General features: G+C 39.1%; 1 protein-coding gene across 1 annotated transcript in view; it reads right to left on the bottom strand.

Moving 5' to 3' along the window:
• The window catches only part of LOC150084650 (papilin-like), a 967,274-nt gene that overhangs the window by 569,076 nt on the left and 384,677 nt on the right, over positions 1-13,521 (bottom strand). The window contains exon 12 of the mRNA XM_090376529.1: positions 7,174-7,390. Coding sequence (XP_090232655.1) covers positions 7,174-7,390 — 217 coding nt within the window. The remainder of the gene's footprint in view (positions 1-7,173; positions 7,391-13,521) is intronic.

Raw genomic sequence — 13,521 nt, 5'->3', positions numbered from 1 at the left:
TGCGAATGTAACCCCAATTCACAAAGGAGGATCAAAGGCTGACACAAGTAATTATAGACCTGTTAGTTTAACTTCGGTTCCAGGAAAATTAATGGAGGCACTGGTTAAAGAAGCACTGCAGAATCATCTGGACAAGAATTCAGTTATAGCTCAGACACAGCATGGTTTTGTTAAGGGCAGGTCTTGTCTGACCAGTTTGATTGGATACTATGATGTAGTCACAAAAGAACTGGATGCAGGGAATAACTTTGATATTATATATTTGGATCATAGAAAGGCTTTTGATACTGTTGCGCATGGAAGACTGCTGCACAAATTGGAGCAGTGTGTGTCATTGGAGGCAAATTGCTGCTATGGATAAAGGGACGGTTGAGTGGCAGAAGACAGAGAGTGGTAATCAATGGACACTGCTCAACGTGGACTAATGTTATTAGTGGAGTTCCTCAGGGTTCAGTGTTGGGTCCATTGTTGTTTTCTGTATTTATAAATGATATTGATGATGGTGTATCAGGCTTAATGTCCAAGTTTGCAGACGATACCAAGGTTGGCAGGGTTGTTAAGGACACTACTGATACTATGCTGCTGCAACAGGATCTGGAAAGGTTGAGCAGATGGGCTGAGAGGTGGCAAATGAAGTTTAACATTGACAAATGTAAAGTACTACATATGGGAAACAGTAACCCCAGATCAACGTATCAACTCTGTGGTACTACGCTGACAGTGGTAGAGAATGAAAAGGACCTGGGGGTAATTGTGCAGGCAGATATGAAGTTCTCTGAGCAGTGCAGACGAGCTGCAAGAGTAGCTCATGGTGTCTTGTCAATGATATACAGGAATTTTTCTAGCAGGGACAGGGATGTGATTATTCCCTTATATAAGGCATTGGTCAGGCCACACCTTGAGTACTGTATACAGGTCTGGAGGCCTCATTTCAAGAAGGATGTAGAGCTGCTGGAACGAGTACAGAGAAGGGCAACAAGATTAGTGAATGGAACAAAGGGTTGCTCTTACGAAGAAAGGCTTAAGTTTTGCAAATTACAGAGCCTGGAGACTAGGCATCAGCGAGGTGATCTGATAGAGGTGTATAAGGCTTTGAATGGCTTGAGCATGCTCAATGCCGATGGGATTCTTCCTCTTGCTCAGAATAATCACCTGAGAGGGCATAAATTCCAATTGAGGAAGGACGGATGTCGGATAGACGTGCGGAAATTTGCCTTTAGCCAGCGGGCAGTTGGTTTGTGGAATAGACTCCCATTGCTTGTTGTTGAAGTTGATAGCCTAAACAAATTTAAGGCTCAGCTGGACAGGTATTTCGAACGAACGGAGGGGTGAAATGGGAGTAGTGGTTGTTTTTTTTTTTTTTTTTTTTTTTTGGCTGATGCTGAATAAGCTTGCTTTCTTGCATCATATGCCTCTACTAATGCTAATGTTTAACTTCAACAATTTCTCATCCACTTTGCTCCCAGTTATTACAAAGTGATTAAGCTCCATGTTAGAGTTTAATAAGTTTCTGTCCTCCACTTCCCTAGAGAATTCCTCATATGTGAATGTAAATGCAAAATACTCATTCAGTTTGTCAGCTATCTGAGCAGGATTATCAACAGTCAAAGCATCGATATCAAGTGAACCAATCTGATTCATCCCCTTCCTTCTAGAGTTTATATAAGTAAAGAAGTCCTTGATGTTTTCTTAGCATCCTTTGCCAAAGATTTCTCGTAATCTGCCTTTGCTTGCCTAACCTCTTTTGTGACTTGATTACAGACTAGCTTATATCGACCATAGGCTTCTGTGTCACCTGATAATTTATATGCATTCCATGCAAGTCATCCTATACTCAGAAGTTATTCCCTTGGGCATTAAAATTGCCAATGTATCATCAATATATAAAGATAGTTCTAAGAGTAAAGTGGTTAACTACCAACCAGTCAGTCTGACTTCAGTGGTAGGGAAAAATCATGCAGGCAATGCTAAAGATTACAGGATCATTTATAGACACAATTGGAATTCTGAAGGAAATACAGCATGATTTTGTGAAGAGAACATCACGTTTAACCAATACAGTTGGCTACTTTGATTGAGTCACTCATGAGCTGGATACAGGAAATAATTTCAACATTGTTTACCTAGATTTCAGCAAAGCAACTGATTCAGTTTCACGTGAGAGATTACTGTATAATTTGGAACATGAGGGAATTACAAGGAAAATGCTTACATGGTCTGCAGGGGAGGAAGCAGAGGGTTGGAATTAACAGTTATTCTTCAGACTGTACTAACATAAAGTGTGCTTCTTCAAGGATCAGTACTGAAACCACTCATTTCTGATTTTCTTAAATGACATCAATGAAGGGATAGAGGGCATTATGACAAAATTTACACATGATATAGAGATCAGCCAAGTAGTTAATGATCAGCACCCAGCACAGCTTCTTTGGGGCAACTCTGATACACTTCAGAGATAATCAGAAAAAGTAGCAGCTATCTTTTAAGGCAGCAAAATGAAATGTTCTATTATACTTGAAGAATAGTAACCCCCAATATAACTTACACACTTAGTAAGATTGAACCCTTGCCTCCTGTACACAGGCAGCAAGGAAGTCCCAATCAATGATTGATCGAACATTTACTTGTAGAGATAGGGGGCCACAATACCACTGTATAAGTGTGTGAGACCATACTTGGAATACAGTATCCAGGCCGACCAGGCTAGCCGAGTGGGTAAAGTACCTGCCCGGCAACCCAAAAGGTCGCGGGTTCGATTCCCGCCTCGGGCTTGGATCAAAGTACTGCAAAAACCTTGGGAGGTGCAATATGGCCACAGAAGCCGATGCGCCAACAACTACCAAATCAAACAAAAAACAAACAGTATCCAGATGCAGAGACAGCACCTAAAAAAGACATCAAAACCTCTTGAAAGGGTCCAAAAGACGGGCAACGTGCCTGGTGAGCTTGGTAAAATGGTGTCCATATGATGATGGATGCTCTTTTGCTAATCTTGACTTTGAATATGTGGGCTGCAAAGCATGGAAACTAGATATATTAAAAGAGATTTGACTGAGCTGTATACAGCTCTGAGAGGTGAAAGTAAAGTGAACCAGGGTAAAATTTTCACTGTTATAAATGATTTCAGAAGAAGGTACCATAAATTCAAATTACAGGGGAGGTTTAGACTTTTCTTTTAGCCAATGAATTATTAATGAATGGATGGATTCAACTACTGATTCTTCTGTTGTCAATGTGCTCATAATATCTTGATTTACAAAATCAATTAATCATTTATGAAAATGCATAAATACTTAATGTTATATCTGAAAATTAACTCATTAAACTCTGTTAATAACATAAACTTCATTCCTGGTTGAGAGTTTTGAAATGATATTTAATTTATCTTTATAAATGCAGAACTCAAGATCAATATCATGAACAAACAAAAATTCAAGAACAATTTTGATATTATATAATAGATCATAATTATAAAAACAGCACGACCCATAAATACAGAATATTTGCTGATGCTATCGAGGCAGTGTCAGGTGGGTCAGAAAACTGCTAGCTTGGGGAGGGGGATACACAGTAACTAAAAGGTTAACAGTGGCCGCAAGCAGAGGCAAAAGTGACTTTTGCACTGCTTCTATTAGAATGAGCAGCAGTCTGGAAAGCAAGGCAATGGAATACCATATCCAGATACCGTATCCTACTGGGAGTAATAGCGGAACAAGTAAATACATGGGCTGTGTTAGGGTAACTAAGAGTAGAAACAGGTGCATGTATAATTGCATGTACACAAATGCTAGTTGTATAGTTAATAAATTTGATGAGCTTGAACTACTAGCCAAGACATCAAAGGCAGATATTGTTGGGATATTAGTGATGTGATGTCACACAGACATAAGCAGTGCAGAATTGGAATTTTAGGAGTACAATGTGTACAGAAAGGATAGACAGAACAGGAAGGGAGGAGGGATTATGCTGTTAGTTAAGAAACACATAAAATCTAAGGAAATGCATCCAATTGATGTTGGTGGACAATGCAATGTTGAGTCTGTTTGGTGTGACATAAGCACTGGGAAAGGAAAAATGAGAGTAGGTATGTTTTATAGGCCTAATGAATCTGATGTGTATAATGAGCAATTGTGCAGAGAAATAGAGTGGGCCAGTTATTCAGAATGTCTTGTAATGGGGGATTTTAACTTTCCAGATATTGACTGGAACTTGTGGTTTGGTCACTCACACACTAGCAAGACTTTTGTGGATTTATTGGATGACTGTTTTCTACAGCAACATGTTTGAGAGGCAACCAGAAGGAGTAATACTCTTGATCTGATTATCAGCAGTGATTCTTCATTCATTAAGAATTTGCAGATAAAGGAACCACTGGGTGACAGTGATCACAATGTGCTGATGTGGGAATTACTTAAAGATGTAACTACCATCAAGGCTAAAGGGAAGGGCTTTTGCTTTCGTAAACGTGACTATTGGGGTCTCAGACAGTTTTTAAATTCTGTACAGTGGGATCAACTGATGATGTTACCATTGTTGAATTCTAAACGAGAAGCCTACAGGGATTTAATTTTGGAGGCTACTAAGGAATACTGTCCAAGGTTTATGCTTAAATGGATGTCAGATGAACTAATGAGGCTTGTGGCAGAGAAGAAAAATGTATGGGATGCATATAAAGTATCAGGTGACACAGAAGCCTATGGAAGATATAAACTAGTCTGTAATCAAGTCACAAAGAAGGCTAGGCAGGCGAAGGCTTCATGCTTCTGTAAGGAACTTTGCAGAAGCAAGAACATTGCCGTCTTTCTCATAATTTCGGTGGATGATCTCTGATGAAGACACTGAAATTGTGAAAAACACTGCAATGTAGTCTTATTCTGCCAACTATTTGTTGCTTTTTCATATCTTATTTTTGCCAACTATTTGTCTATATATATATATATATATATATAGACTAATTCTTCCTTAAATTTATTCAAACTACCCACTCTCATAATACCACTTGGCAGTCTATTCCAACAATCAATTACTCCCTGGCTCTGAAAGTATATTATTTTCATGCATCTATTGCCATTCTTTGTCAATTTAAGTTTATGTCCCAATGTGTGCATTGTCTGGTAAAGAGTTAGAAAACACCATCAACAATAAGTTTTCTCGGTCCTTTTAAAGTCTTAAACACTTCTATCTGGTTTCCTCGCGAGTGCCTAGTTTTGAAGTGGTGCAATTTTCAGAACCAAAGTCTTTTATGGTAAAAGTACCCCTTTGTTTTCTTGACTAATCCAGTTGCTCTTCTCTGCACCCATTCTAAGAGACCTTCTTAAAATGAGGGTTCCAAACCTGTATGCATTACTCAAGATGTCACGAGACTATTGCATTATACAATGGTATAATCAGTTCCTTGTCCCTGCTGGCTGTATATTATTGGAAAATTGCACAGTTCCTGTATATTATTGGAAAAAACCCAAAAGCTGTCTGTGCAACCTGTCTGCACTGCTCAGACAGCTTCATGGCTGATTCAGGTAATTCTGAAATCTGTTGCCATATACCTTGCACGTGTCAACATTTAACCTCAAATGTCACTTCTCAGCCTATATGCCTAATTTATCTGGGACTTAGTACAGTAGTATTCCTTGATATCCTTGTCATTAATTACCCTCCCCAACCTTTCTTATCATCTGTAAACTTAGATAAACTCAATACGCCTTCATCAATATCATTAATACTATAAACAATGGGGGGCACTGAACCCTGACAGACTCCACTAATAACATTAGTCCAAGGAGAGGCAATGTCCATTTATAATCACCAGCTGTCGTCTGCTACTCAACCATCCCTTTATCCAGAGCAGTAATGCTGGCATTAGAGACAAGTGCCACATTGCTCCACTTTGTACAGTAGTCTTTCATGTGGAATAGCATCAAAAGCCTTACTGAAATCTAAACATATGATGCCAAAATTATTGTTTGTATCCAGTTCCTTTGTTACTGTGTCACAGTAGTTACACAGATTGGTCAGACAGAATCTCCCTTAACAAATCCATACTGTGATTTTCATATAAAATGATCCTGCAGTACTTCTTTAACCACTGACACCATTATTTTGCCTGGAAAAAATGTGAGGCTTACAGATCTATAACTGCTGACATCATCCTTTGATCCCATTTTTCTATGTAATACAGTAAAATTGCATTATATTGAGCTTATCAGGGTTCCATGAATTATTTCACAATATAGAAATTTAATTGTAATTGAATATCACTGAAAACTTTTTTGTCTCACTTTAATTAAAACAAGACTTATAAAGTACTATAATAATAGAATTCAGCCAGAATCTAATGCTTTTGTTATAATGAAATTTTCATTCACACAGCCTTCATTGTAAAGGGATTTTACTCCTTTCTCTAGTGAAAATGATACACCCCGTAAAAAATGCAATGCAAAAAGAGAATCAGCACAAAAACAAATTACAGAAGAACAATAAAGTGGTGTCTGTGGTGGGAATGAGGACCATATATAATATGTGCCTATTTCAAATTTTTGACTGAAGTGCTACTTTGGCTTATTCTTTTGTTGACAGTGCCATAGTTTTCACTACACACTGACTAACATAAATATGTTCATGTATGTAAAATAACAACATTAACTATGTGATATCACAGAAGAAGGCTAGTGTTTAGGAATTTTTTTTTTCACCCCAAGAGCTCATCACATCTGGTGAGTATGGGCTTGGCACACTAAGACAACTTAGTTGATTTCAACCCTTCTAAAACTCTGTCTTGTCTTATACAAAGGATTCTTCTGCTCCTATGCTTATCTTTAGTGACATTCCGATTTCTAGGCAAAATAATATATCATCATTCTTCTCTTTCTTGGTGATTCCCCTTCTACTTCCGACTCTCTCTCTCAGGGTAATTCAGAAATTTTTTTTTGGCTGATGCAGCATAAGCCTCAGGCTTCCTAGCACCATATGGTTAATAATAATAATAATAATAATAATCTGCAAGAAAGATCAGTTGTTGCCAAAAAAAAGTAGAAGTTAAATTACTCATAAAAGGCTAAAAGAATTTCCTTAATGCAACTTCAGCACATTGATCAAAATTTAAAAAACTGATTATTTTTTAATTTCAATAAAATGAACCATGAGACATTGTATCAAAACTAGGGGGAAAAAAATTACAGTTGTCCAGTTGCCAGCAAACCAGAAGGGGCAAGAAATATTGCTGTTGCAGGAACGAACATACTGTGGTTTTGGATCTCTTTGATCTTCCAAACACTTTGAATCAGGAACTAACACCATTCCTCCATTGGTTACCACTTGTTGACAATACACATGTCGATACTGTATTCCTCCTTCACAAGGACGAGAACAGTTATCCCAGTCACCTACCTGCCACCTACATAATTAAAATTATTCAAAAAAGGAAAAATTTAAAACAATTTCATATACTCTTAATGCAATATAAAAAGTTATTAATAAAAAAATAATTTTATATGTAATTGTAGCTCAATTATTTATGTAAGTTGAAACAGATTTTCTTTTTTCTTTAACAGATTTTGAAAGTTGAAACAGATTTTCTTCTCAAATTATAATTGAATACTATATTGATTTTACTTATAGTATTGATGTTATGAGAGACCCACTGGCAAGATGGTAATCGAGCAGGGGTGCAAATGAAGTATGGTAGAGTAAACTTCATGCTTCTGGAACCATTCCCAAATGATTCATATGACATGCACTGTCATATGACTTGGTTAATTGCTTTAAGTAAATCTGGATAAATTTGGAATGGATAAACTGGGAGCATGAAAGGATGCACTTAGTCAGCAACAACATTCAAATAAGCTGTCACATTCAAACTTTGATTCACTAGTATCAACACAGGATCTAGCATGTGCCATGAAAACATTCCCCACACCATCATCCTTCTACCACCACACTGAAATGTCAACACCTGATAAATGAGTCCACTGATTCATGCTGCTGCTGTCGCAATGGCCTTAAGTACGGAACAACTGAATTTGGCATTCATCAGAGCAGCCAAACTTTTTCCACTCCTCAATGATCCAGTGTTCCTGTGCTCACTGTACCCATAGCTGCTTGTTTTTAGCTGATGATGATGAAATGTGGTGAGGGCACCAGCTGCTATATCCAATCAAAAACATGGTCCAAAAACTTGCCATTACTGAGCTAAAATCTTAGTGGCTCCTGTTAGAGCAGGACCTTCTCTGGTCTATTGAAAACCCCCATCCATCCATGGAAGGCCTTATACTGGGATATGCCTACCGAAGAATCATGTTGGCTCCATTGCTGGAGTGGGAATTTTGCTAACCCCATCTGCAGTAGGATGTTCTTCTTCTGACTCATTAGAATTACTGATCCCCTTGAAGGGTGGGAGTTTTCAAACCCAGTTCTGGGTAGGAGGTTCTCTCTCTCTCTCCCTGATGATTATCATCAGAATTGCTGATGTCTCCCCTTGTGGAATTGGATTTGGACTTCACTGTCCATCTGCACTTTTCACTTTTTGTACTCGTCTATCTTCTAAATTTCCTTGGAGTACCTTCTGCTTTTACTCCAACTATTCTATTCTACCACCTAACCACACCTAAGCCCAATTCTTCACCCACAATCCTTCCCCCTCACTTTTCTCACTTTTGGGCACTACTGTAACTAGTTACAACAGTGCCCAAAAACAATAACAAAAACAATGCTGTAACTAGTTACAACAGGGGTCTAGTAGAGAACTGTACAGAACCTGGCATGCCTCCAAGCAGCTAAGGATGGGAGTCAGAGGGCTACTACCCAAGTTCTCATGGCCTCCTGGCTGTGAAATATCAGAAGCGGCCAACAACAGAACAACACAACCATACATCACATTGACAAAAACCTACACTTCACCCTCATGGCTGGCATTGGCTTTATGCCACATACAGAAGCTGCATCGGCAAATGGGCCCCTCCCCCTGAGGACCACAAACAAGAATACACGATACATTTAACATTTTTCTTTCTATATATATTTTGTACTCCCCATATTCAAATTCTGCATCCCTTATATGAGTGACACCACGTCTCCGGTATCCCCACAATGTCTGCAATCAATGACTTGACCAGCACTTCAAATTTATTTAGTATGCTCCTAGAATTAGTGTACACTGAGTGGACAGAAATCATGGAATACCTGCCTAGTAACGGGTAGACCCACCTTTCACCCAGATAAGGGCAGTCACGCGGCGAGGCATCGATTCCACTAGTTCACGAAAGCATTCCACAGGTATTTCCATCCATGCTTGCTGCACCACTGTCCATAATTCCGTCACATTCCTGGGTGGAGGATCCAAAGCTTGAACAGACCTTTCCAAAGCATCCCAAAGATGCTCCACAGGGTTTGTGTCCAGCAAATGGGGGAGGCCATTCCATTTTGGTAAAACCTGCGGAATGCTCTTCGAACCACGTTCTAATCACTACAGCTCTTTGGGGAGGCACATTGTCCTGCTGGAAGAGTCCATTGTCTTGTGGGTGCCCAATGACCATAAAGGGATGTAGATGGTCTGCAAGGATGGACACAATCTGGACCATTCAGAGATGCATCTAGACATACCAGAGATCCCAACATGTGCCAGGTGAACATGCAGATCGATCATATTTAGCAGTCAGGGGCTTGAACCCCAGTTTATCCAAAGAGCATGTGCTACTGCACTCCTGCTCCTGATCACTCGACTACAGAGGCCCACTGAACATGCTGAAGACCATTGCCAACTGTCCACCTGCCTGAACAGTTCCTTGTTGACATGTTGTTGGGTGCATAGCTTCGTGCAGTTTCCGCCAGATACGCACTGTCCCATCCACTCAAAATAACTGGAAATGGGACTCATCAGACCAGGAGACCCATCTTCAATCATCCAAGATCCAGTGCAGATGTTCTTTCGCCCAGTTGAGGCGTAGAATCCTGTGTCATGGTGTTAGCAATGGGACTCTGGTGAGTTGGTGGCTTCCATAACCTATTCTGGCTAACGATCGCCTGATGGTCTTGGTGGAGATGTTTCTGGCACCTCCCTCATTGAAGTTGGTGGTGATTTGTGCCACTGTCACTCTCTGGTTGGCTGAAACACTGTGAGACAGACTTTGATGGCCACATTCTTCCACCACTTTTCTCCATCCGCAGTGCTGTCCACGATGAGATGTTATTCCAGAAATGGTGTATTCCTGATACACTCTTGATACTGTCGAATGGGGATAGTGCAATTTCTGTACCACCTCCACGATAGAGTGACCCATGCATCGGACACCCACTATCATCCCTCTTTCAAAGTCTGTTAACTTATGATGTTTATCTATACTGACATTGAATTACCATCTATGTGAATGCAGTGTACCTATATACCTGCCAAGCGATGGGTTCATCGACTAGTGAGAGAGGTGACAGCATCGCGTTGCCCAGGAACCAGGTATCCCATGAATTCTGTCCTTTCAGTTTATACGCAAGTATTCATGCATCTGTTCTTACTCTTATTACCCTAACACAGCCCACGTATTTGCTTGTTCCATGATGACCCACAGCATGCCTTGAAATCACTGGTACCATACTTTCCAGATTGCTGCACGTTCAAATAAAATCATTGCAAAAATCACTTTCACCTCTTTCACAGTCCCCTTTACAAGTTTTCGCTTTATGGGTTCCCGGGTTTACGAGTTTTTTTTTCGAGTATCAAGTATCAACAAAATCAAAAATATGAATATTAATTGCAATACATAAATGCTAAACATTCATAAATATGGCATTTCAAACCATGCACATAGCTATACAATACAGTACTACTATGCGTGCATTTGTTCAGGCAAATGAGAGCGTGTCATTGACTGACATAACATAAAACTACCATGCTGACATTACAAAGAGTGGTTGTGTCACTCTTCATTTTCACTGGCTTATTTAAATTTTATCCAGCTTATTAAGGAGGATATTTTTGAAGGGTGTTTAGAATAAACTCTTCCTCAGTTTATTGATAATTTTGAAGGATTTCAGGAACCAACAGGGATTGTGCAAAATGAAACAGAAGCAATCAGTAATATTGCTAACCAACTGCAGCTTAAGATTTCTACAACTGACATCACTGGTATGCTTCAAGCACACAATGGAGGGTTCACAAATGAAAACCTCCTTGAAATGGTAAAATGTGAAGAAGCTGAGGAAGAAGAAGAAGAAGATTTAACAGTAGAAACTCCTGTTCATTCCTTCACTCTCAAGGGGCTTGACAAAGCTTTTCAACACATAGAAAAAGCAATTGAGATTTTTGAGTCACAGGATTCAAATTTTGAGCACAGTTACAGATTTAAAAAATGCTTATGCATGTTATCGTGAAATTTGTGTGTCTTGGAAACAAACCACTCTTGAAGCATTTCTGAAGAAGACATCTTGTGCTACCAACGACAAGTTCCAAACCATCAATGTCTGATGAACCATCAACAAGTGTGCATTCAGTCAATGATGAAGAATAAACATTCTTTAACATTTGTATGACATAAATAATTTCTTTATTATTATAATTTTCTTGATTTTAAAGGCTATATTTTCATTTCTTTGAATAAATAAATCATTCTTTATGCATAAACTATTGTTTTGTTGACTTTTATTTAACATTACTATGATCAAATTTCGTTGTTGTGAATGAAATCCCTATTTTGAACGTGGGAAATAAAGTCCCACAGTCCCACTTTACAAGTTTGCTTTATGAGCGTGCACTAAGAACGAATTAACTCGTAAAGTCGGAAACTACCTGTATTAGTCGGGTTCGAGAGTAGCCTGTGCGGCCGCAGCTATTTTGCAGCTCCTGGAGAAGAGAAATTTTTTCTGATTTATTTTCTGTTTTATTAGCTTAAATTGGCATATTTACTTATTTTCTAGAGTAGTTTTATATTCATAGTTACGATACTTAGTTTAAAGTTTAACTTGATAGAAATTTTGTGGGTATTACTTAGTATCAGTAACGGTATCAAATCCACGTGTTACAAATTGCAGCTCCGTTGAACGAGAGGTTTTTTAACTGTATTTAGCCAATTTATTAACCAATTGTTATATCAAATTATTATCTATAAGTAGCTATAGACCTAGTCAGGATCCTTAGTTTATTCTAAATTGAGACAGCGAGATTTGGAAGTTAATCAATACTTAAGAGTCCGTAGAAGTACCGTTCGTAATTACCGCCATTGTAACACGATACAGCATATCCGGAATTCGATAGCATTAGCTTTGTATAGTATAGTGCATAATATAATATTGTCAATTAATCAGTAAATCTATTAATCTTGTTAAACTTCATTGTCAATTAAATTGTACTTTTAACTATATATATATAATGACTTAGAGTAAATGTAACAAATAATTAATACATAACTTGATAAGGAAGTTATATAAAGGGAACTCATAGATAACACTCGAAACTGAAAAATAAATATAGCGTTATAACTGTGTTAGGATACAAGTTTAAGGCTTTAATTTTGTTCTGAAATTGTAATTTTATTGACATTAAATCGAAATCATGACTCAAACCAGAGCAGCAAAGCAAAAGGCTCAAGCTAATGGGAGTGCTGTGGCTCAGGGGAGAACTGAGGGGGGCAGTTGCCCTCTGAATCACAGCCTTTTAAGATGCACTGTTTGCTTGATGTTTGCGGAGCAATCGGGTACGTTACATGATACTGCCATGGGGGATGTCTTTGTGTGTGCACGATGCAAGGAGTTCAAGGAAATTAGGCGACAACTCAGAGTTGTTATGGGCCTATATGAGACCTTGAAGGACAGGGTGGATGCCCTCGAAGGAAATAAATTGGGGGGCCCATCAAGCGCTCAGCTGCCCACATCAACGCCAGAGCTTGCACTTGGTCATCTTGCAACACAGAGGCAGCCCCCAAGGCAGAAAGCGCTGGTCCCACAGGAACTAGTAGTTGTTGGTGACTCTATTGTCAGGGAAACGGGGAACATGCTTTGTAAAAAGGATATGTGGAACAGGACCAGGGTATGTCTGCCAGGGGCAAAGGTTGATGACGTTGTAGAGCAGATATCATCTTTTAAGGGCACAAAAGGTGATATAGTTGTACACGTTGGCACTAATGATATTAAGAGTAGGAGACCAGCGGAATTACTTAACAAGTACAGGTCACTGTTGAAAAAAAAGCCGTGAAGTAGGGTTGAATTTGAAAGTGTCTGCAATTCTGCCCAGACATGATAGGAGGGAGTATATGATGAGAGCCTTGTCGATCAATTCGGCCCTGGAAAGATTGTGCAAGGCTCAAGGGGTAGAATTTTTTTCAGCCTGGACTGTACTTGTTAACAGGAGAGATTGCTTCTACAGGGATGGGATACACTTAAATAGAAAGGGTGCAAGAATATTTGCTGATACTATCGAGGCAGTGTTAGGTGGGTCAGAAAACTGCTAGCTTGGGAGGAGACAAAGACAAATAGATTAACAGTAGCCACTGGCAGAGGTGAAAGAGATTCTTGCACTGCTTCTATTGGAATGAGCAGAAGCCT

This window comes from Mastigoproctus giganteus, chromosome 6 (genome assembly GCF_048544385.1).
Source record: "Mastigoproctus giganteus isolate SK-2022 chromosome 6, ASM4854438v1, whole genome shotgun sequence".
In the NCBI taxonomy this organism is placed as follows: domain Eukaryota; kingdom Metazoa; phylum Arthropoda; class Arachnida; order Uropygi; family Thelyphonidae; genus Mastigoproctus; species Mastigoproctus giganteus.
Note: the sequence above shows the minus strand (reverse complement) of the source record. Positions and strands in the feature narration are given on the sequence as shown.